This window comes from Lactuca sativa, chromosome 8 (genome assembly GCF_002870075.4).
Source record: "Lactuca sativa cultivar Salinas chromosome 8, Lsat_Salinas_v11, whole genome shotgun sequence".
Taxonomy (NCBI): domain Eukaryota; kingdom Viridiplantae; phylum Streptophyta; class Magnoliopsida; order Asterales; family Asteraceae; genus Lactuca; species Lactuca sativa.
This window is the reverse complement of record NC_056630.2, coordinates 340,996,354-341,020,119: the sequence shown is the minus strand read 5'-3', so window position 1 is coordinate 341,020,119 and position 23,766 is coordinate 340,996,354. Positions and strand designations below refer to the sequence as shown.

The 23,766-nt window shown below is 37.1% G+C and overlaps 2 protein-coding genes across 4 annotated transcripts; both read left to right on the top strand.

Annotated features, from left to right (window-relative positions):
- Positions 1 to 9,764: 9,764 nt before the first annotated feature.
- On the top strand, positions 9,765 to 15,215 carry LOC111891814 (uncharacterized). Of its 3 annotated transcripts, none has more exons than XM_023887880.3 (8): positions 9,765 to 10,077; positions 10,159 to 10,242; positions 10,317 to 10,478; positions 10,583 to 10,765; positions 13,877 to 14,007; positions 14,208 to 14,376; positions 14,469 to 14,578; positions 14,760 to 14,936. In XM_023887880.3, exons 1-8 carry the CDS (start codon positions 9,847 to 9,849, stop codon positions 14,785 to 14,787), a joined length of 1,098 nt encoding a protein of 365 aa, XP_023743648.1. In that variant the 5' UTR covers positions 9,765 to 9,846; the 3' UTR covers positions 14,788 to 14,936. The 3 variants fall into 3 exon arrangements, with proteins under 3 accessions (XP_023743648.1, XP_023743646.1, XP_023743647.1); XM_023887878.3 differs by having other exon boundaries at positions 9,767 to 10,077; positions 14,469 to 14,598; positions 14,760 to 15,215; XM_023887879.3 differs by having other exon boundaries at positions 9,769 to 10,077; positions 10,159 to 10,218; positions 14,469 to 14,598; positions 14,760 to 15,215.
- A 1,512-nt stretch (positions 15,216 to 16,727) lies between these two features.
- LOC111891816 (uncharacterized) lies at positions 16,728 to 20,828 on the top strand (the record flags this gene model as incomplete). The annotated part of the gene is made up of 7 exons (XM_023887881.3): positions 16,728 to 16,874; positions 18,354 to 18,428; positions 19,306 to 19,363; positions 19,603 to 19,658; positions 19,938 to 20,000; positions 20,250 to 20,321; positions 20,410 to 20,828. Coding segments are annotated over 7 exons (741 nt in total), but the record flags the coding sequence as incomplete, so codon positions are not given.
- Positions 20,829 to 23,766: the final 2,938 nt, after the last annotated feature.

Genomic DNA, 23,766 nt, shown 5'->3' with positions numbered 1-23,766 from the left:
CAGAATACATACCAGCCACGACATTGGGCGCTGCGTGGACCTCCTCCGCAGTCAACTGGAAAGCCCTCCTATGAGCCTTTGAAGCCACGGCCTTCACCGGTCGAACCTCGGTAACCCTAGCAGCAGGTGCATATCCCTGTGCTGACCCCTGATGCAACTGTGGACACTCGGCCTTCCGATGGCTAGTCTGGTTGCAATGAAAGCAAACCATAAATACCTTGGGGAAATCCTTGGCGATATGCCCCTCCTTGCCACATTTGTAGCAAACACCCGATCGACAAGCTCCCTCATGACCCTTGTCGCACCTCCCGCAAGTGCGGCCCTTCTGGCCTCCAGTCCTCGAATCAGCGGGCTTGGCCCGCTTGGCTGCTGGCTGAGACTAAGCCGGTCGCCGATCCATCCTCTGATACTCGGCCTCCTCCCTGGCCTGAGTCTCCAACTCGATCTCCCGTTTCCGGGCATTTGCCTGAAGCTCAGCAAATGTACGATACGTCGAGTTCGACACGAACTCTCGAATGTCCCTCCTCAAAATGTCCAAATACCGGCTCATCCGTGCCTGCTCAGTAGACACCTGCTCAGGGCAGAACATCGCCCTCTCATGAAACTTCCGGGTAACCATAGTAACCGAATCATTACCCTGCTTGAGGGTCAAGAACTCCTGAACCAACCATTCCCTCTCCACCGGGGGAACATACTCATCCCTGAACATGGTGGTGAACCTCTCCCAGGTCACCTCAGAAATCTCTGCCAGAGTAAAGCTTTCCGTCACGAACTTCCACCAATCCTTCGCTCCCAAGCGAAGCTGGTTCAAAGCGAACCGCATCCTTAAGTGTTTCGGACAAGAACACGTATAGAAACATCCCTCAATGTCAGAGATCCACCTCATCGCCGCAATCGGGTCCTGCGTCCCATCGAACTCTGGTGGCTTCGTGTTGCTGAACTCCCGAAATAACAACGAGTCACCTCCCTGAGGTATGGCAGCAACAATAGCTGCAGCAGCTGCAGCCTCAGTCACCACTGCATACCACTCATCAAAGGTCTCAATCAGTGTGGTCTTGATGTCCCCAAACATCTCTGGATTCTTAGCCCGGATGGTAGCAGCCACCTCCTCATGAATCAATCGACGGATCTCCTCGTCATTGACCCCACTGCTCTCAGGTGTGTGTCGTGTCCCGACCATGATGCCTCTGAAATACAACATAAAATATCAGAGACTCAATCGAGCATACTCGTACTCGATAACGCAACCCTACTCGTCCTCCAATACCCAAAGGATTCTTACATGGGCTACTCACTGATCCGATGTCTTCAGTAGTATGGGCCCTATACTACTAACCACACCACATCAGCATTCACCCCAAGTCCTCCTCCTTGGATCCCGGATCACAAGTACTCTACTCTCGCTATGCATTGGCTACCCTCTGATAGACCTCTCATGAGCTCCTATCTGCTACCTACTCGCTCTCAAGGCAACTCAGTAGCAGAAATCTCCTAGGCTAAGGCATCACAAATCAGGCCACTCTAGTCCTAATATGAATACCTAGCCTACTCTAGCATGCATAATATAACATAGCATATCTCATAACACATAATGTAAGGGTAAATTAGGGATTCACCATTTGGGCGCTGGCTGACCGTACACACTGCTCTGTTCTGGTTGTCTCAAAACCTCTTGCTCTTTTAGAAAATTTTGTTTTTATCATTGAAAATTTCTCAAATCCTTAGTTTGAGTTCAGACACGCCCAAAGGTGCATCTGAGTCCCACAAACCAAGGCTTTGATACCAACTTGTAACAACGTAATTTTTCAAAACAAATTTTCATTTCTTAAAAACATAATTTCATCCAAATCAAACCATAAAAATCCAATGTAACATAGTCATGATACAAAACATGTCAAATCCCAAGATCAACTAAATCCAAATCCGCCTGTGGGTGTGTGTACGAGTCATGCTGGCGCCTTCCCACGGTCCTCGCTAGTACCTGAAACACATAACACAAAAACTGTAAGCATAAATGCGTAGTGAGTTCCCCATTATACCACTTACACACATACGCCCTTCCAGGCCATGACCTTCCGGTCCATGTGTCTCAAGGGACTTCCGTCCTAACCCGGTAAACCTTCCGCTCCTACCCGTGTCGACCTTCCGATCCATAACTCTCTGACCTTCCGGTCCACATCATAATGCCTTCCGGCCCATATCGACATGGCATACAAATCACATACATAACGCATACGAAACAGGCAACTCATACGATGCATATATCTCATAACATACCAGACCTTCCGGTCACACATAGGTACCCTTCCAGGCACAGTGTAGTGAGAAGACTCACCTCGTATGATGTCTAAGTCTCACGTGCTCGATATTTATGAATCTCATAACCTCGACCTAGCCTCGCCTAATCACATCAAATAATCATTCTAAATCATTAACGGCTCGCAAGGCTATACTATATTCCTTCTAACATTCCACAGAAGGGTAAAAGACCTTTTGACCCCTCCCTGACCCAATAGTCCACATGTTGACTAAAACCCTAAAAGTCAACAGCAAGCAGTATGCGGGGCGTACCAGCTCCTGTATGCGGGGCGTAATCTTGCATTCCAGAAACGAGGTACACAACCCCTTACGCGGCGCGTACTGGGATTACGCCCGGCGTAATGCCCAGTTTCCTTGTTCAACACATCCAGGTCTTAAACGGTTAAGACTCGCATCCAAACTTCAGATCTGACTCCTCTAACATGTCTTAAACCATAAAGTTGGAACCTTTAAGCCTTTGCATGGCTGTAAAGGTCACTTTGTGCTCAAACACACCTTTCCTCTTTCCATAATGAGACTATAACTCATGCATGCCACAAGATTCACGTCCAAGACTTGATTTTTATGACTCCTCAACACATATTACACTAGAAAAGGTCATATCTAAGCTTATGGAGACTCTTTGCACATAAAGTCTCCAACTTTGAACCAAAAACCCTAAAAATGGTCCAACAAGCAAAACTTATGAAGACCAAGGAAAGCTTTGAGCTTTTTACCGCAGGAAGGATCTCCAATCACTGTAGAACTCGGATCTACATTTGTTCTTCAACTTCTAGCTCCAACAATGGCTCATTCTTCTCCTTCTTTACCTTGAAAAGATAACTTCAAGCTCAAAAACTCACACACAAGCTAAAGCACGAATCTCAGCTCTTCAAGGGCTCTCTCAAGGGTGTATGGTGGCTAGGGCAAAGGACTACATGTTCCTTTTATAGTGCAAGGCCACAAATTAGGGTTTTGCATCTGGGCTGGTTACGCCCGACGTAACCTTGGGTACGCCCGGCGTACCCGGATGACCCGCATACAAAAAAAGCGAGCGAGTACGCACGACGTACACCCCAGTACGCCTAGTGTACTCACCCATTACATCTTTCACTTTAAGGGACTAACTAGCCAATTCTCCAAAATAGAAGGGTTATAAAGCTAACCTGGATTTCGGGCTGTTACAATCACAACGTGTCAATTCTTCTAGATGATCTTCCAGTGGCACATAACGAACTCAAGTCAATGATGTATGGATTGAGGGAATGCTGCATCTTCACTGTACTAACCTGGAACCCAGTCATCTATCTGGACCTAATCAATGAGTTCTGGAAGTCTGCTAATGTCAAGAAAGAAGAAGATGGCTCAGTGATCATTGAAGCTTCTGTCAAAGGATGTTAAGTTGTTATCACTGAACAATTTATCAGAGATGTATTGAATATCCATGATAAAGCAACTTACTCGACTAATATAAATATGAATCTAGTTGAGAAGTATCTCGAGAAGATGGGATATGAAGGAGTTTTTCCACCTACCTCGAAGAAGCTATTACATCCTTACCGGAGGTTTCTAGCTCACGTGTTTGTAAAATGCATATCTGGGAGGAAGGGTGGCTCTGATGAGATATCTTGAAGGAATACCCAGGCAATTGCTGCGCTGGCTACGGGAATTGACTTCAATTTTTCAAAATTCATTTTGGAGGAGATGAATACAAATGCTAGCAAGAAGTCAAAAGATCAATTCCTGTTGTACCCAAGATTCATTCAAATCTTTATCAACAAGCAATATCTTGAGATGGTCAAGACAGGAGAGATACTAGATGTGAAAGCATTTGGTCCCCACACTATAAGCCTCATCAAGCAAAAATCGAAATCATGTTTCAGGGAAAGTATCCATTAGTGAAATTTGGAAACTTTGCGGAACTGATCGACTCATCAGAATCTCATGGGTTCTCGGAACAAATGTCTACAGACCAAGCATCATCAGATCATGCATATGTAGATGATGATGTGATATGTGTATTTTTATATATATTTTTATACATTATATCTTAATATTTTAGCCTTTATTATTCTCTTTTAGAACTAAAAAGTACTTATAATGCTTTGAATTATGATTTGCAGCTATTCGTTGTTGATGGAGCACAAAAGAAAATACTGGAGCGGAATTAGGGCTTACAAGCTAAAAGAAAGAAAAAAATGTTGGAAGAGTCAATTACACCCCGCGTAATGGACATGTACGCCAAGCGTAATAGCGAAATACGAGTTACGCCCAACATAATATATGGTTACGCCCATCGTAACTGCTTGCATCCAGATTTCCTCATCGCGCATTAATCCTCAGTACGCCCAACGTAATCCGACTTACGCCCAGCGTACGTAAGTCGGTTACAAGGGTTATAAAAAGTGATTATTAGCTAACCAGAAGGGGGGATTCGACTTCTAACCTAATTTAGTCGATAATTAACTTCTGTTAAGCCGTTTTGAGGGTCTAGAAGGCGGCCGGAAGGCCGTTAAGCTAACGGGAGCGGAGATCGGATGGATTGGAGAGCGGATACATGTCGGTAATCATATGGGTTGTTAACGTGACCATGTTTAGCATTCCATTGGGATACTATTATGTGTTTAGTTTCTGATTTAGGTGTAAAAACCTTTTACTTTGCGTTTATGATTGAATGAAACCTTGATTATTGGATCAATTGCTATATTGAATTGTTTGTTTATGTTTAATTTATCTTGCCAGGCTTGTTAAAAGATCCTTATGTGTTAATGATAATTATTTGCTGTTAATTGTCAAGTAAATTAAGTTGTATGAACATCTGCTTGATTACTTGTGTCTTATGACTTTGATGACCATCAATATTATAAGTCTAGAAATAGCAAATGTGAAACTAGGATTAATTTGGAAATAAGTAAGTTAATGTGTGAGCCTTGACTGATGACCATCAACAAGAGGTTAATTGAATGACCAATTTGATTAACTATTATTACAAGTCTTGTTCGATACGAACTGAACACTAGGAAGCATGTTAGTTTAATCAACTGATCACCGTTTGAATTGACTTGTTTGCTAAAGGATTAGTTATAGTGAACGCGAATCTAATCATTTTAGGAATCGGTGAACATGAATAAATGAATTTGTGTATGCAATTGTCTATGTTTTTAAGGTGTAATTTATCTAAACCAAAGTAATTGAAGAGATTTGTTTTCCTGTTAGTTCATTGAGAGTTGTTAATTAATTGTTCGTTTGAGATTCAATAACCATTTCTTTATTCCTTTCGTGTGTCCTATAATCTATAATCAAATATTTTAAATTAATTCACCACCGTTCCCTGTGATCGAAACCCGACTTACCTAAGCTATACTGTAATCTGACTAGGTACACTGCCTATAAGTGCATAGTTAGTTTAATTTTGTTAGGTTATAAATATTAAAATTAGTGGGTACTTTCGTGCACATCATGATGTCATCATCGTTTCAGACCATGATATTGAAGATGTTGCTCCGTCTACCATTGTTGCTGAAGAGCATGATCTCGAGAACGTGGTAGTTCAAACTGATTTCAGTGAAGGAGGAGAAGATGATGATTATGAGGATCTTGACCTTTTTGGTTATGAAGGAGATGATGTAGCGGTGAATTGTGGTGTGAATGAGAATATTTTGTCAAACGAGTACCTTGATGACTTCTTTGACTGTGTCCATGATGGTGCTAATCAAACACCGGAGATAAGGGAGAAAGCTGATGCTCAAGAAATTGTGCCTCCGTCTACTGTTCAGATGGCTGATTCATCAATTCCTATGGACACATCATCAGGGATTCCTCTCCTTGACAATGTTGTTCCGACATCCGAGCCCATTGAAAGTGATTCCCAGACAACTCTGACCTCCCAGCCTCCTTTGAAGAGACGCAAAAATGATCCAAGGTTGGGAGTCCTTTTTCCTGACCTGACTCAAACTACTGTGACTCCTCCATCTACAACATTTGCCTTTTCCTCATTTGTACCCACTCAAGAAGGTCCCAGTTCAATCCATGAAGCTGGTGGTTCGTCTGCTGGCCAAGGATCATCTCCTCCAAGGTCATATCTTGATGCTGCCTCTGAGAGGTTAGCCGTGCATTTGGCCCAGCAATTGAGTCCAACTCATTCCTCTCGCGGAAAAGGTATATCTTTTGAGGAATGTTTTTCTGGAGATGATGATTCCTCTGTACCAGAGCTGAGAAAAGAGATTGGTGTGTTGAACCAAAAGCTTATCGAGAAAGACCTTGTGATCAGTCAACATTCATCCTGAATTGTTGATCTTGAGGCCACCAATGCGCAGCTCACTAGTCGTATCGATGATATTGAGGCATATAAGTCACTAAAGACTGAGAAACTTTCAGCTCTTAGGACTCACCTTGGAGCTCTGTCAGCGTGCTACTTTGACATGAAACAAAAACTGACAGAGGAACTTGGTGATAAATTCAAGTCTTTTGTGGAAATTCTTCGAGTTAACCCACCATCTGGAACCCATCCTGGTGACTCCTCCTCATCCAAGAAAACTATGATCTATGATAAATTTCCCACAGAACCTATCCAAGCTCCACATATAATAACCATCAAGAAAGCAAAGCTGAAAGAATCCTCCAAGAAAAAGCAAATCATGTTCAAACGAAGTTCTGATGACAATGCACCTCCAGGTCAACCAAAAACCACTCGCACTGATCTTGAAAAGAAGAGATTTGTTCATACTTATGGTGACCGATCTGGAATCAGATTGAACATGTGGGTCGTAAGATGGAAGAGCAATAATGTTGAATACTACAAGAATTGTCATGATTTTGAGTCTTGGACAAGAGTTGATCTCAGTGAACTTGTTAACGCTCCGTTTGCGAATCCGTCAGATAATCCTCAAGCAAATCAATTCAGGTTATTTCTAGAAAATCAAACAAAGAAGAGATTTCCTACAATGAAAACTGCCAAGTCTAGCATTAAGATATACCCAAAAGTTATCGATCCAAAGACAGACAAGCCTTTTAGAACAGTGATGTGGCCTCCCACTAACCAAGTGAGGCAAATTCCTATGCTACAAAATTTTCAAAGACAGGTCACTTGAAAATATGCTCTATTGGATTTTTGATGAAACTACAGCTACCGCTATCATCAAACTTCCAAATGGCAGTTTTCGTCTTTATGACAAAAATGACCTACTTCACTTTGGAAAGTGGGATATCCATCACTTGTCTCTGCATCAAATTAAAGTTGCTGAGGAAATCTTCGAGCATGCTGCAAAGGAGTACACTTCAATGGTGGCAGAAATTATCCAAAAGGGAATGTGGAGTGGATCGATAGAGGGGACCAATGTGATGTTGGTTGATAAAGACTAACTCATGCTAGCCGCAAACCAAAGGGGAGATTGAAAGGTCAAATTATATGGTTTGGGCTAGGCAATACATGTATAGATGAGTTAGGGCATTTGTGATTGTTATTTTGAGTCTTTTCGGTTTATCTTCTGTTTTCGGTCTAGGAAAGGTTTTCAGTCAGGGTGTGACCGAAAACCTGTTTTCGGTCAATGTCTATTGGTATAAATAGGTATCAGGTTGTCATTTGTACGGGATGGTTCACTGCGTTTTCGATCCATTGAGTTGTATTAGATGATTTTCAGATCTAATCGTATGCAAGCTCAATTTTGATCATTCTTCTTCTCATCTTCTTTATTATTTCACTTGCTTGATTGATCATTGGTATAGATCCTTCCATCAAGGACCTTACATAACACATAGCTAACTAATTACCGTTTTACCCTAATTCAAAAGGATTCCTTTGGAGAGAATCATGTGTAGTCGATGATTGAGTATATAGTTTAATTTTTGAAGCCTTTACAACACCTCTTTTTTGTTAAAAGGTTGTCAACAACACATCTCCAATCAGCCCTATCAATAATACAAAAGCAGATAATTATCAATAAATTGAGTGAATAAAAGTGTAAAGATTGAGTTAAAAAAATGATATAAAGTTACCTGAAAACCACCAATGCTTTCTCTCAATTCCACATATTTACCAGGGACACAGTAAAAGATTGACAACATCATAGTGCTTGGAAATCCCTGCATCCACAGAATACAACAAATGTAAAAAAACATTAACATTTGGTTGTAACATTTCATTGAGCACTAGGTGTGCATCATCAAACTCACTTTCAAATTTCACAGTAAAGAATGGAAAAAAACAAAATCCAAATTATACTGAAATCAAACAATAGCTTCGTTCAAATCCGAAATGAAAGTCTGCTTACCTACAAATCGCAAATCGCCTGTGGTATAGACATTGACCAGCTGAAAGTTACCTGAAAAAAAAGATTGAAACTTAACAAAACAATAAGAGTTCAAAACTGGGTTGAAAGGGGAGACAAAAAATATACATTTGTTGAGGACATTTCGTCGAATACCTTGCGTGCGTTGTGATGTTCAAATATGAGTATAGAAGGATACTGATTTAAAGGAAAGTTAAAGGATTATGAGGAGAAGCATGAGAATGGGAAGAAGCAGAGAGCGGATACAATCTTTTGACAGGAGCGGATAAGCAATCGATGTAAGCACCAATACGCAAGATCAAACAAATCGGATTCAAACGACCACCTTCTTTACTTTTCCGGTCAGACGTGGCTCCAAAAGTGGTGATGACATTGTAAGAAGGCAAAATTAAGAAGCAATAGAGAACATACTTGCAAAAAAAATAGAGAGAAAGTCGGACAGTAAGAACGCAGCAACACAACAATAATAAAGGAGAAAGAATGAGGAAATAATTAATTCCCGACATGAAATTGTGTATACCGTTTTCTCCCACGGAACGACTCAGAATAACTATGCTCCTCAAAGGGACTCCACATGTGTCGCCGCCTCACAAATCTACAGGAAGGCATCAAAGGAAAAAAAAATGGTAGGTTGAAGAGAAAACGATGAATGACAGAAGCTGTGAAAAAATTAAGGACCCTAGTGGTGCAAGAAAAGGGAAGTAATGCAAGAAATTGGAGCGCCGAAAATCGCAACATACATGGAAGGCTTTCTGGATGAAATTGAGATAAGAAGAAAGAGGCGAAGTCAAAGGAGGTGAAGAGGAAGTGATAAGATGCTAAAGTGGAAATGTAGAAAGAAGCAGAGAAGAGGAACACAAGTAAAAAAAACGTAATAAATATGATTGGTGGAATGGGCGGCTAGGCGGTAACAAAATAAGATAAGAAGGAGAAAATGTATGAAGTTTCGGTGTCCAAAATAAGAAACAAAAAACTCCCGTGTCAATTTTATGCTTTTATGGTATATGTAATATTTTTTTTTAATAGAAAAGTCATGATATGTAATTTTATTTTGTACGATAATATATTATTTTATGTTGAAAAAAATAATGACTATTTTGTTAATTACTCCAAAATATAAAATAGCTATTAAAAAATAATAACTAAAATTTAAAACGTAATCTCACCCAAAAACATTAAGATTTTACTTGAAATTTGCATCGAACAAACATTTTCTATGGTCTCTAAAATGTTCTGATACGATGCCAATAGTAGCAGAAGAATGGAAAGTTGTAATAGGACGCGAAGTTGTAGTGGTGAAAGAAGAATGGAACTGGTAAGGGAAGTGATACGAAAGGAAGTGCAGGATTGGGATTCGGAGGTGATGATCAGTGCGAGATTCAAGGCTTTCAGCGGTCAGAGGTCTGATTGGGAGCCAAGGTACCACTTCTGGAGGGATTTGGTAATCAAAATTGCTCGACGGCTTCGCATCTTCATCATTCGTCCTTCAGTGGTCAGTGGTGCGATTCCTGTTTCTCATTTTAAACCTAGGGTTTTTGGGGAAACCCTGATTAATCGATGTTTTTTTTTGCAGGTTAAAAATGTCTGGTTTAACCAGGGAGGCTTGACCCCTTTATGCATTGACGATGTATTGGTTAGCTTCTTTCTACTGGCCTTGGTATTTACTATTTTCGGCGTCTGTTGTAGCTTAGTATTCATCCTTACCAAAGTTTTGCATCGATCCTCACCCAGCTCGAAATGTATAATGCCGGCGACCTTTCATGTAGCAACGATCTTATCGATCCAAAAGGCGGCCAACTCACCCAGTTATTCCATAAAGTAAGACATTTGCTCCCTTTATCTAAATCAGCAATTCCTTCAGAAGACGAGTTCATCGTTTCTTCGCTCTTAGAGGTAAATTATAAGTATCCGAAGACTGGTGTAACATGTTTTGTGATGAACTCTTATCATCTTTATTTGTAAAGAAAAAATTACCCAACTTCTTTATCGAAATATAGGAGAAATGTATTGAAGTTGTCAAACTTTTATGTGACTGTCACTGGACTTCTTCGTGCATCATCACAATGGCAAGATTCCAAGTGATTTGTGAAGGGCCAAAAGAAGCATCCGTGATCTTGAGTCATTTTTCCAAATGTGGGAAGGCAAAGTACCTTGCCATCAGGCGGCAGGATCTTATAGAGGTACTGCTGTAATCAAGTTGTGGTTCTTTTATCTCTTTAATATATGATTATTTTAACAGCCACCACCACCACTACAAATCATGCTTAATACTTGTAAGTTATAAAGTAGCAGCAGAAGACGTATTAAAGGTTACCACAAAGCACATGTGATCATGAGATATGCTACGTAATGGTCACAATTGTCACAACGTGGTTGATTTGAAAGCTTGGTTTGGTCATTGGTGCATACTTGCTACCCATACTTAGAGACCCACAATTTTTTTTCTATAGAAATAAAACATGTGAATAATGTGCATTGTGCTTAAAAAGGAAAAAAGATATATGACAATCTCATTTGAACATGCTTATAAAATCATATATGCTTATTTCCATAAAGCAATTCAATAACAAATACATTTATCACATTCCTTTGCGTAGCATTTTTTTTTTCCATCAATACATAAGTAAGAGATCTCATTCTTTAGTGATAAATACTATATTACTACATGCTTTTTAACTTCTACTAAATCGTCTTTGAGCTGTGTTGGTACCAAGACAACCACACCATTTCTCACATTCTCTAGGCTTGCATACCACAAGCTATACCATATCATGTAACGATCTTAAAAGCTCTTCTTTTTCGATTCTTCCAACTTGACATGTGTGTATGCATAAACAACATTCACAACACCTTTCCATACTACCACCTTGATTGCCATGATCTTATTACATCTCTTAACTTCTATTGTGTTGTCTTTCAACTGTGTCTGTGTCAGTAAGAAGACTCCCACACCATTTCCCGCATTCTCTAGGCTTGCATAGAGAAGCTATACCATATTATCTAACGATCCCAAAAGCTCATGTTTTTTTTACTCTTCTAACCCGACATGTGTGTATGCATAAACGACATTCACAACATCTTCCCTTCTACCACCTTGATTGCCATGATCTTATTACATTATTTAACTTCTACTACGTTGTCTTTCAGTTCCTTTTTCTTAAAACATTTGTTAGGGTTCGTATTCGAATTTTAGTATCCATTTCAGTACAAGAATCATTGGATTTTATCAAGTTTTGAGCTTTATATTCACATTGAGGGTTTCGGTTTGGACTCGTGACAACAGACAAAACTAACCGAAAATCAAACCATTTTTCCTTCGATTTACTTTGCAGTATACATATCATTCGATTGGAACTACATAAGATTCACAAGAAATGGTTTACTGGTCTACGTAAAATCAATTCTCAAAGCTCTCTAGGTCCAAGCCACCATCAACCATGTCCTGTTTCCACTTGATTGTTTCTTTGAAATTATATGTGTTGGGTCGAAACTAAGGAACGGTTTTGGATGCTTGTTTTGTTGGTTAGACGTTACAACTTACAACGCAACCCCATTTGGCCACGTATCCATGGGTCTTCGATTCGGGCAAGTCTACCATAGGGTGAACCGATGACACCATTCCTAGCCACCGTTTCTTTCGAAAGAGTCTGTCTTTATCTTGTCATCTTCTCTAAGATATCAATCACTAAACTAAACAAAGTAGCACTGTCTATTGTAGATCTAGGGAAAATTTAAGAACACCTGCACGCGAATAAAATCTTCAATAATTTTATTCTTTTAACATATTATTATTTAATCTGATCGTGTTTCGTTATAAGGATGTTACGAATCCCTCTTCCCTTACCAAAATTCAGCCTTTGGAATTTACATTCAACTAAATAGGTGGGGGGGGGGGGATGCTATTACTATGTTTTCATTTCAGCTTGACACTCCTAAGTTGCTTTAGGACCCTTCTCTAACTATGCTAACTATTTGTATATTTGACTTAGCTTTCCTCCACCAATTCGTATCACTCTTCTCCTTTCCATGGTGATAATTCCACCTTAACTCTATCTTCAACATGAAATTCTAATGGTTTTTCTTGTAATTTCTCTATCTACACTGTTTGTCCTTCTTTTACTTGCATCACTTTGGGTCCTTAACCTTATGATAAGACCTGTTATTTGAGACATAGGGATTCTCCCAAAACAGAATAACACTCTATAATTCTTATTCCATAATCATGAAAAAGTCATATCAAAACCCTATATATAAGTGTTAATAGATAATCCTACCCTAAATTAAAAGATACTAACAAATATCTTAATTTTAAATAAAGATTAATTTGAAATAATAATAAAGTGTTAATTATTGGAGACGTATCACCTTATGTTGTACTATTTTTGGTTATGTCAATTGCTTTTCTCCAACTTCTGCATAGAAAATTGGTCCTACCATGCAAAGCCTCATATTTCTTGATGGAATACTTGAGTTATAACTGTTGTTTTATGAAAATTCTCAACTAAAGGAAAATGATTGGGGTCGGTTACCACCAAAGTCTATCACACATGTTTGAAGATGTTAAAAAAATATTCACTTTAACCATTTGTCTAAGGATGATCAAATTGGCACATGCACCCAATTTTCTCTTAATACTCTTGTTATAATATGTCAGTATGAATCGAGTATCTCCATGTGGGATACACTTACTAGAGGTACTTCATGGCTTGACACTATTTCATTCACATATAATACATGTTAAAACCACCTTTAAATCTATATTACCATAACACCCTCCATTGTAAACTTAGTATCTTTAATTTATTGCTAATAAATTTAATTTCTAAACTACATGTGTTTGATTTTTATAAGATAAAATCTGTTTTCGCAAAATATTTATGTTTTCGCATGAACCTATATATATATATATATATATATATATATATATATATATATATATATATATATATATATATATATATATATTTCACAAAATAAAGATCACAACTTTTTTTCTTTTCATTTAATTTGTATTTTAGTGTACATGAATTTCCAATATAATTTAGGTGATAAAAATCACAAATCCAATATTAATTAGTCGATCGTGGTCAAAACTGAAAAAATAATTAATTTAACTGGCAATAGATAAAATGCAGTTTTTAATACTTTATGCTTTCTACCCTTATTTAACATCTGTGTCATTTGGTCGGGGTGTTACAGTTAGCTGTAAATTTTGATTCCATAGCAGTTGGTTTTAAGTGTAGATGAAGCAGTAGTGATTACTTATACTAATAAAACTTTTTGGACAACAGGGTGTGAAAGTTTCTCTTTCTCCGAAAACTGTCCCTGGTATCATACCTCCAGATTATGAAGTTCTGCACTTGACTTGGACAGCAGAGAAGCTCCAGCTACAAATTGATTTGATAGATCAACGTTGTGTCAAGTAAAGCATCATCTAGGATATTATTCATTTCATACATTCATTGTTTAATATGCTAAAGTTATTCCATCTACATCTGAATGATGATGATAGAGTTAAGTTGGGTCTCCTTTCATATTGCTGTAGAAATCCACTATTTTGATTCTTCAAGGCCGATCACATAGGCTATAGCTGATATAGTCAGTCATATTGTTATTGTGTAGGTCCAAAATGTCAGCTTTGGCTTCTCTAAAATCTGGGAACAAAAGTAGTGCAATGAGACATGCAAGGGAACTGAAGTTGGCCTCTGAAAGCAGAGAAAAATGTCATGTGCTTTTAATGCGAGTAGAGGAAGTCCTCAGAGCCATAGCAGATGCTCAAGATTCAAAAGAGGTGTGTACTTGTAAATCTCACATTTGGTAATATGATTGACAACGGTTTCTACACCACTTGTTGGCTATGTACTTACTTAAATGGTTGGGCAGGTTTTTGAAGCCATTCAAAGTGGCACAAAGGCAATAAAGGATAACAAGGTCACCATAGAAGAAGTTCAACTATGTTTAGATGAACTTGATGGGGCAATGAATTCACAGAGGCAAGTAGATGAAGTCATAGGTACTTGGCTTAGCTTCTGTCCCATATGTTTATTAGGAAGAAGGGCCATAGGCAGCATAATCATATAATAGACACAGATACTAGATTTTTTTTTTTTTTTTTTTTTTTTTTTTTTTTTTTTTTTTTTTTCTAACATGGGTATGGGTTTGTGTGGTTTCCAGGGTCAGTTTCGTCTTATGCAGAATTTGATGAAGATATTGAAGATGAGTTGGATAAACTCCAGTTGGAAGAAAGTAGAAAGTCATCCCATTCCCATGCTCCTCCTGATGATACCATAAGAAGGGAACACACAACCGAATCATTGAGCAACGCCCTTTCAGATCTTAAGCTTTCCAATGAAGTTGTCATGACAAAATCACAAAACGTATCAAAATTTCTTGACCCTGCACTGTCATGATAATTATCCCCTTCTCTGCGGCTTCTGTAAAGAGGAATACTAATTATACTTGCGTAACAAAAACTACCCTACCTATATATATATATATATATATATATATATATATATATATATATATATATATATATATATATATATATATATGTGTGTGTGTGTGTGTGTGTGTGGAACAAATTCTCAATTTTCTTCCATAATATCATCTCTCGGCTTTCATTCTCTCTATGTGCGTATTATGACTGTTTTGTGTGTGTATCTTCTGAAACATAATCTAAAATGAGTTATCTTATAAATGGGGATAACTTTAATGCTTTGCCCTTGATTTTCTTCATCAATCATAGGATGGGATGATGACTAGTGTGTTTCGTGTCTAATGGAGCACATGTCCCTATTTATACCACAAAACCACACTTTTGTTGATAAGGAAAGCTTTAAGAAAGTCTAACCCGACATAAAAGAAAAGGGGATTTTTGTGTCTTTGTCGACCTCAAGGACAAGCAATGCAAAGAAGAGGAAGTTTGGTGTTATTAGTTGGAAGTCTAACATGTAACATCCTATTTTTTTTTTAAATTTAAATTTAATATAGTAAAATATCAAAAGAAAAAAAATAGTATTGATGATGAGAAATTAAAGTTTATAAGATTATATAAATGAAATCCTAAATTTAATTTGGGTCGAAGTGTATAGGTTGGGGAAGTTGGTGTTTGACTATAGTTAACCAAGTAAGGAGTAAAAGTGATAGGAAATTATGTGTACTTTGTATTTTGACATGTTTTTACTTGTATTTGACCCTAAGTGATTACTAAATGGAAATTATGTGCATTAATGACGATTAAGAACTAGTATTTTGAAATAATAAACTTGTTTTCAAATAAAAATTAGCAAAATTGGTTAAGGGTTTGAAATGGAGTTTTTCATCAATTACATGTACATTCATGTAGGATGGCTTTAGCCGGAGAGTTCACTTTGACTAGGGATCCTGGCATTGGCTAGGGGTTTGTGATTACATTCTAGAACGCCTCATTTGTGTGTTTGTGTGTGAAATCTGGCGAGCTCATACATGGTCTAGTGAAATGACACACCAATACCTACTATTTTAATGAGTAAGAGGACATATGTGTGCTTTGTGCTATACTACAGTGAGCTCATTGGACAGTAAGTGTATGGAGTTCATGATACATTAAACCTAGGATTTTGTCATCATTAGTGAGATGGGTTATGATATTGACTTGTGTTAGGAGTTGTTGCATGCTTGCATTTCATTCCTTATTTATGAAACTCTTATAATATTATGGAATTTGTTGGCTTTCAAATGATTGAAATATGGTGATTTTATCCCTCAATATGTGAATTTATTTTATTGAAATTTTAATAAATGGTTTTATCCCCGATATGCCATGTTATTAGTTGGATAATTCCTCACCTATTTTTTAATATGATGTTTAACGTTGTTTGGGACCGTGTTTTTTGCAAATTACTAAACTTAAATTCTTTTGAACATGAAAACCTATTCTATTTAACAATTTTCAAATTGCCGATATGTAAGGAGTGTTTCATAACAACTCTTATTCCTGCTTTAACATTGTCTCCGCTTTGACAATCAAGGATTTTATGAGGTTGTAACATTCCAAAAAGTTTCTTATATCCAAAATTCAAAAATAATTTTTAAAATGTTTTTACCAAATATTTTTTATATTTTATCTTTCAAAAAATAACTTTTTGTCTCTAAAAAAAACATAAAACAAACTCCCTTTACTCGACTCCTTCACGTCTCAAATATTCTGCCTCTTTCTCGACCTTCACTTCAGCTGCATCTTCTCTCTACCCGTCGACACTTCTCCCATCCCCATCCCCGCCGCCGCCTCCAATCTCCGATCTCCTGGTAAATCTCTTTCTTTTTTCTGAATCATGAAGCACATCGATTTTTTTTTTCTGGAATCGATAAAGCTAATCAATTTCATTTTCGGGAAACGAGATGAAGCATATCTATTTCTTTTTCGTGTGTGATTCCTGTGTGGTAAGTCTTTTTCTGAAGCACATTGACTTATTTTTCTGGAATCGGTGAGCTTCCCCTGTGTGATTTCTAGGTTTAGAATCTGTTAAAAAATCGAAGCTACATATTCAGCCTGTGTGATTTCTGTGTTAACTAAAAGATCCAAATGTCTCAATTTTTGGAATCTGTTATACACATTCAGCCTTCACATGCCATATAATATAAGAAAAAGAATAAACGGATGTTGATGATAGTGTGATTTGTGTGTTATTATCTGTGTGATTTATGTATATTTGCATCAGTGATAAACACCTATCCAATTATCAAAGGGCTTCGATTTGGAAGTCTCTCAAAGGATTTAGTGGGGTGTATAAGGAATTGAATGCAAACCTTTCAAAATGAAGAATACTTGTATACCAACATAAAAGTAACACTTGAAAACAAACTATCGCTATATGATTCATAGGGTAGCAGAAAATGCATACAATGTTCAGACTTGAAGTACTCAATTCAACAGATGTCACAAGTGTTTGACTATATGCATGCAAAATGGTTAAAATTAGACCTAAAATGAAGGATCAACTAACACACAGATTAGAGCACAATTCATTTAAGAAATTAGCAAAAGAAATTAACATATCAAATAGATAATCTGCTGATTTATGTTGTTTCCATCTTGTTATTTAATATTATGTCATTTTTGGTCATTTTACATAAATAAGATAATCCAAACACTTTTTAAAAAAAAGTCTTATGATCTTATAGCTTTCTGACAACAAGTAAGCTAATCCAAACACTTTTTAAAAACTTACTTTTGTCACCATATAAGCTAATAAGCACTTTTATCAAAAAAAAAAAATGTTTATTTGGTTGAATAAGCAAATCCCAAACACCCCCTAAGTTGCCAACAACCCCCACAGGAGTTAAGATATCTTTCTAACACAAAAAGAAGCGGCGAGTAAGAGAGGGAAAAAGAGATACACACACAGAAGAGAGAGAAAGAGAGGGGGGAGATGACGGACGAAGGTTTCCCTCCGCCAACCAGGTTGATGAATTTTGTATCGCAGGAGCAGGTGAACCAACATTCGTTCCTTCATTCTTTCTCCAATTCAGTTTTCTATATTTTTTCTAAGATGTCGTTGCTTGCTTTTTTTTTTTTTAATCATGCGACACTTTAAAATGTTGCTCTTCTAGTACACAACGGGAAAATCTATTTGCTTATTTATTCAAGGAGTGTGTTTGGTAGCTTGTCATTAGCAGTTTTTGAATTTGAAAATAGGGCTGGATTAATTCAACCGAGTTTTGTTCATGTCCCTGAGGTTAACCTAATAAAATATTTGTACTTTTGTTTTGGATGTTGTCCAACAGTTGGATGAAGCCAAGAAAACTCGAGGACCTAGAGTTGAGGATGGAACTGCGCACAGAGATCGGCCCCTTTTTGAGGTTTTTTTGTTTTCACCTATTTCACTACTCAAGTTCTACTTCTTTTGATCTCTTGTTTTTAGTTTATTACTTCCACTAAATCTAGTCATTACTCATATATATATATATATATATATATATATATATATATATATATATATATATATATATATATATATATATATATATAATATGTGAAGACAATACCCCATCTTTTGCATAGTCTAAAAATATGAATTCTTTGGATTTGAAAATTTATTACTGCAATATTGTAACAGCAGCAGGACAAAACTAACATGGTTAAGGTCTGTTTTGTATGATGGAATGGAATGACAAAGGAATGGAATTAAGTCAATTAACAAAATAATGGAATGGATCATTACATTCCATTGTCATGTTTGGTTGGCTCAAAAGAATGGAATGAGTCATTTAAAACTATTGTTTTATTGAGAACAAGTAGCATGTTCACCACTTGGAAAGCTTTTTCCTGAGTGATTGTCGGTAAACAAAACTATCTGGCATTTGCTCCACATGACATCATTTTGCGGTTAATACCTTTAGTCAATTCATGTCCACATTGTGAAGTAATAAAGTATTATTATATTTATATGAGAGTAACAAACACCTTTAACTTAAGTTGGTTGTCATCTGATCCGAAAGCATGTTGTGGAACGCAAATTAACCGATCCAGTAACTGAATACCAAACTTGCAAACAAAGCCATTATTTTAATCGACTTTATTTGTAACAAGGTAGGCATAAAGAGATCCTATATAATGTTTTAGTGTTTCATATTCTATCTAATAGGAGTGACACCCTGTCACATTTAAATTTGTAGCTCTTTCAAATTCAAGCGTGCTTTATCATTTTACAAATACTGATTTAAATAATTTGGTCAGATATTGAAGGAGAACAAGGACAAGAAAGATGCAGAGTTCAACGAACGGTTCAAGCATAGTGAGTGCCTGTAAATTTCATGCACAAGTCGCCTCCACTCCATTGGGGGAGATTCACCAAAGAGGAATAGTGATGTAATATATATATATATATATATATATATATATATATATATATATATATATATATATATATATATATATATATATATATATATATATATATATATATATATATATTATAGGACTGGAAGGACAGCCAAATAGTTGAATGTTTATTTGTATATTTTGTTATTGCAGGACCTCCAAAAGCATTAGATGAAGATGAGACCGAGTTCCTTGATAGGCTAGAGCTGGTGATTATCCTTTTTGATGTATTTATTTATATGGTCATTAGATTGAGTGTACCCCAAGGCTAAGCAAATTTGGCATAAAGGCTTGCTGTGAGTTGAGGGAGTCAGTTGGCTTTTCACTGTTTTCTTAATAGTTATATATATCAAATAGGACTCTTGTCTTTATATGATTTTCAATGATAGTGGGTGGATTCGGAATGGTTGCAAAATACAAAATATGTTGGTTTTTTTTTTGGTAACTTAAAGTTATTTTCTGAAAACCCATTTGTTTTGTTTGTCTAGTCAAGGAGAGAATATGAGCAGCAATTGGCAGATGATGAAGCCCAACAGCTGCGGAGTTTCCAAGTAACTTCACAACCATCATCTTTGCTTTAAGTGAAACATGGTCTTTGACGCATGCACATTATTCTTGATTTTGTATTTCACACATGCACATATTAGATCTTAAAACTTACTCAGAGAATGTTTTTTTTTTCTTATTGGAATGTGAAGTGTGTTTGTCATTAAAATGTGATTCATGTCTTCCTTGATCTTCTTGTTACTGAGTGCTTTATTTTTCTATTAAAGTGTTCTTTTTTCTGATATATGATGTAGGAAGCAGTGGCTGCACAAGCTGCCACGCTACAGGAGCTACAGGAAACACCTCATGTGGTTCCTAAACTTGAGGTTGGTTCTGATTGTTACATGTTTTTGAACTCTCTTTTTAATTTGTATTTCCTTATTTATACATGATTTTTTTTTGGCTGGCTTGTAGGAAAAACAATCAACTGGGGAGAAGAAATCACATGCAAAGAAATCACATTCATTGGTAGTTATAAAAGTGAAGCCTCAAACTAAGAAAGCAAGGATAGGTGAGCAGGTTAACTTCAACTTTGAAGAACTGAAAAGACATGATGCTGCTACTAGTGATACAGAGAGATCTTCTTTAGGGCCGGATAAGGGATCTATCCAGAATGTGAATGTGGCGGCTACTGGCGGGGGGCTTGGCCTTGTTTCATATAGCGACGAAAGTGACGTTGATTAGCCGGTTTTTTTTTTGCTTAGACATAGTGGTTGGAAAATATGTATGCATACGTGTACTCGTATTTAATCTATACCTTTACATCATGGTTGTTAATATCTCAATATTGATTTAAGATCTTACGTTTTTAAGATCCTACAAGCCGAAAACAATCTCGATTTTATTAGGATCTATCTGAAGCCAGATTTATAGTGAGATCTTAGGATCCGAGTAAGATCTTAATACGATCCAATCCAACCTTTATAGTTTTATTATATACCCAGCTTAAAAAAAATTTCTATATAACTTGAAATCGATCATTAAAAGTTGCAAAATCTTCATAGACCATTATCATCTTGAATTGGGTAAGTTACTTTTATGATATTCTTTTTGTGATCTCAAGTCTTTAGTTGTAGATCATAACGATTTTGTTTTTTTTTGTAATTAAGATGTTTTCTTCTTAATTATTACGGTTTCCAGCAACAAATTATGATTCATGTTAAAAAGTTAAAGTTGCCTTCATATTGACGTCTTAATCGACATCAAGTTATAATGTATGCTGCATACCCAATCGACATCAAGTTATAATGTATATTGCATACCCAATCCACATCAAGTTATAAGTTTACTTTGGTAGGGTTTTTTCGATTCTGATCTAATCTTACGATTATAATCTTGCAAAACATAAAATGATCTTAGTTAAAATCTAATCTTAACAACCTTGTTTTACACCATTCACTGATTTATATTACTGTGATGCTTGAATGATTTGGGATATCTTATGGCATTAAAGCAACCCTTCGTGTGTATGTTTGCTAAAATTGGAAGCTACAATCTTAATTACTGCCTAGGGGTGTTCATGGAGAGGTAAGGATCGGATAGTAATAAACTTATCAACCGTGACAACGGGGCAGGACCTTGCAAACACTAACTGAAACCGAACCTAACCGAGCCTTATGAAGACGGGTAACCATAGTTAGGTTCATGGGTATCCATTAAATATAAAAAATAAGAAATAATCAAAACTACAAAGTCCATTTCAATCATTTTTTTTTCTGAAAATGAAACTCACAAAAGTCTGAAAAAAATCAATTATTACTGATAAAAACATACACTTTATGAATCTTATAAAACATACATTTGATAAATATGATAAATTTGATAAAAACATATGTTGCGATCCCAATTTGTGTGGGTATTATGTGGCCCATTGGTCATTATCTTTAAATGTTTATGTAACATCTGTTTTCTAGAGTGGATCAGCTAAAACTTAATCAGATCAAAGATGGGGTTTTTGGGGAAAACCTTGTGCTGTAACACTCGTGTTTCTAGCCTAGGCATTTATATTGAGTTGATAGTCTAGGTTAACCTTGTAACTCATTTTGAAGAAATAAAAAGGAATTATGTGAATATTATATGAATTATGTGTTTTATGCTTAATTATTAGGGCTTAATTAATCAAGAATAAAAATAAGCGTCAAACTTAAAGTGTGAGATAAGCCCGATATCTTTACATAAAGTTGTAGTGGTCGAAACAAGGATTTCGGGGATATAAAGAATACCAAAATCCGAGTTATAACGAATAAGTTATGATCTGTCGAAGTTTCGCGACAAAACCGGCACGGTGTTGAATGTCGTAAAAAGTGAGTTTTTGATAAACTAATTTTTAGCCTTAGTAATCTAAACGAAAGTCGTAGTATTCATCAAACCGAGAAGTTCGATATAAAGAACGCCCAAATCTGACTTCATATGAGGAAGTTATGATTTTTCGAAGTTTCAGCTTAGCAGTAGACAACTAAAAACTCGAATTTTAGATCGAGCGATTTTTAGCCGACACGACCTAAACGAGAATTGAAGGTCTCGTCATTAGTAGCACAACGGTAAAAAGTCTGACGAAAACGGACGTCGGATGAAGAAGTTATGAATTTTTAACGGATTTCCTGTCCCGGTCTGTTAAAAATAATAATAATAAAGTTAAAGTCAAAATTAGCCGATGAAGTCTAAACGGAAGTTGTAGAGCGTAATTTTATCTATGCGTGCATATAAAGAATGTCAAAAACGGAGCTCGTATGCGAAAGTTATGGATTTTAGAAGTTTTGGCGCGAAAATCGAGAAAATTCGCATAGTCACGTTTTGCCACGTTACCTTCGCTGAAAGAGTGCCACGTGTCCTGCTGAGTCACCAAGCTGCTGAGTCATGCGAAGCCACGTGTCGGATCCTGATTCGACCGAAGAGGAGTCCCAATCCGAAGCAGCCAGCTCTCCGGCCGAAGCTTCGCCCTGCTGCCCCGTGTTCCGAGCCTCGCACATGGGTCACAAGTCCGCGGTCCAATCAGCAGCTGCCACCGAGTCCCTCGCACCTGCGCACCCTCGCCTGCGGACCCCACCACCGAAGCCGACCTCAGACCCTATAAATAGAAGGGGACCTGCGAGCCTTCTCGGGTAGAATTGGATATTTGCCATTTTTCACCCCTTTCTTCATCTTTTCTTCACCTTAACCTTCCCCGAAGCCCCAGTATCGATTGTAAACCCCGAAATACTCCACGAAGTGCCCGTGAAGCCCGGAAAATTTATCTTTTCGGTTTCGAAGCCTGGCTTTTGCAGAGCCCGGTTTCTCAATAAAACTCCCAGTTTTATTAGAAACGATCGCTTTAGGAAACGAATTGCTGCCCAATTTTCATCAAAACATGTGAGTGTGTAGTTACTTTCAATTTACACATAGATATGAAGTATTTACCTTGAAATACGTGTTATGTGTAAATATGTTAATTGTTTATTTGAGGTGATTGTTGAATAGATGTTTTATACACGTTTTAAACTGTATATGCTTTTTATCTACAAAATATGTTGGGTAGAACATGGATAGATGAAATAGTTGATGTGTGTTAAAATGGTGAGAGGCCTCGATGTTGTTGTTGTTGTTGTAGTCATCTAGCGGAGTATAGAAGACGACCACAGACTTTTCTAGATAGTCCAGTGGAACACTAGCAGGTTCGCAACTTGTAGGTGTTGATGAATTAAATGTTCATTGGCGTACTCCATCCCCCTCATGTTTGCCTTTAGGACATGTATGGCTGAGGAAACCCCTTAGCAGTAGTGTCCATCCCGATGA

Bases quoted from the DNA above. Each gene is read 5' to 3' on its own strand.
- LOC111891814 (XM_023887878.3), top strand. From the start codon at position 9,847: ATGGAAAGTTGTAATAGGACGCGAAGTTGTAGTGGTGAAAGAAGAATG. The intron at 10,766-13,876 runs GTACTGCTGTAA...TTTGGACAACAG, and splicing joins GGCGGCAGGATCTTATAGAG to GGTGTGAAAGTTTCTCTTTC. The intron at 14,377-14,468 runs GTGTGTACTTGT...ATGGTTGGGCAG, and splicing joins ATGCTCAAGATTCAAAAGAG to GTTTTTGAAGCCATTCAAAG.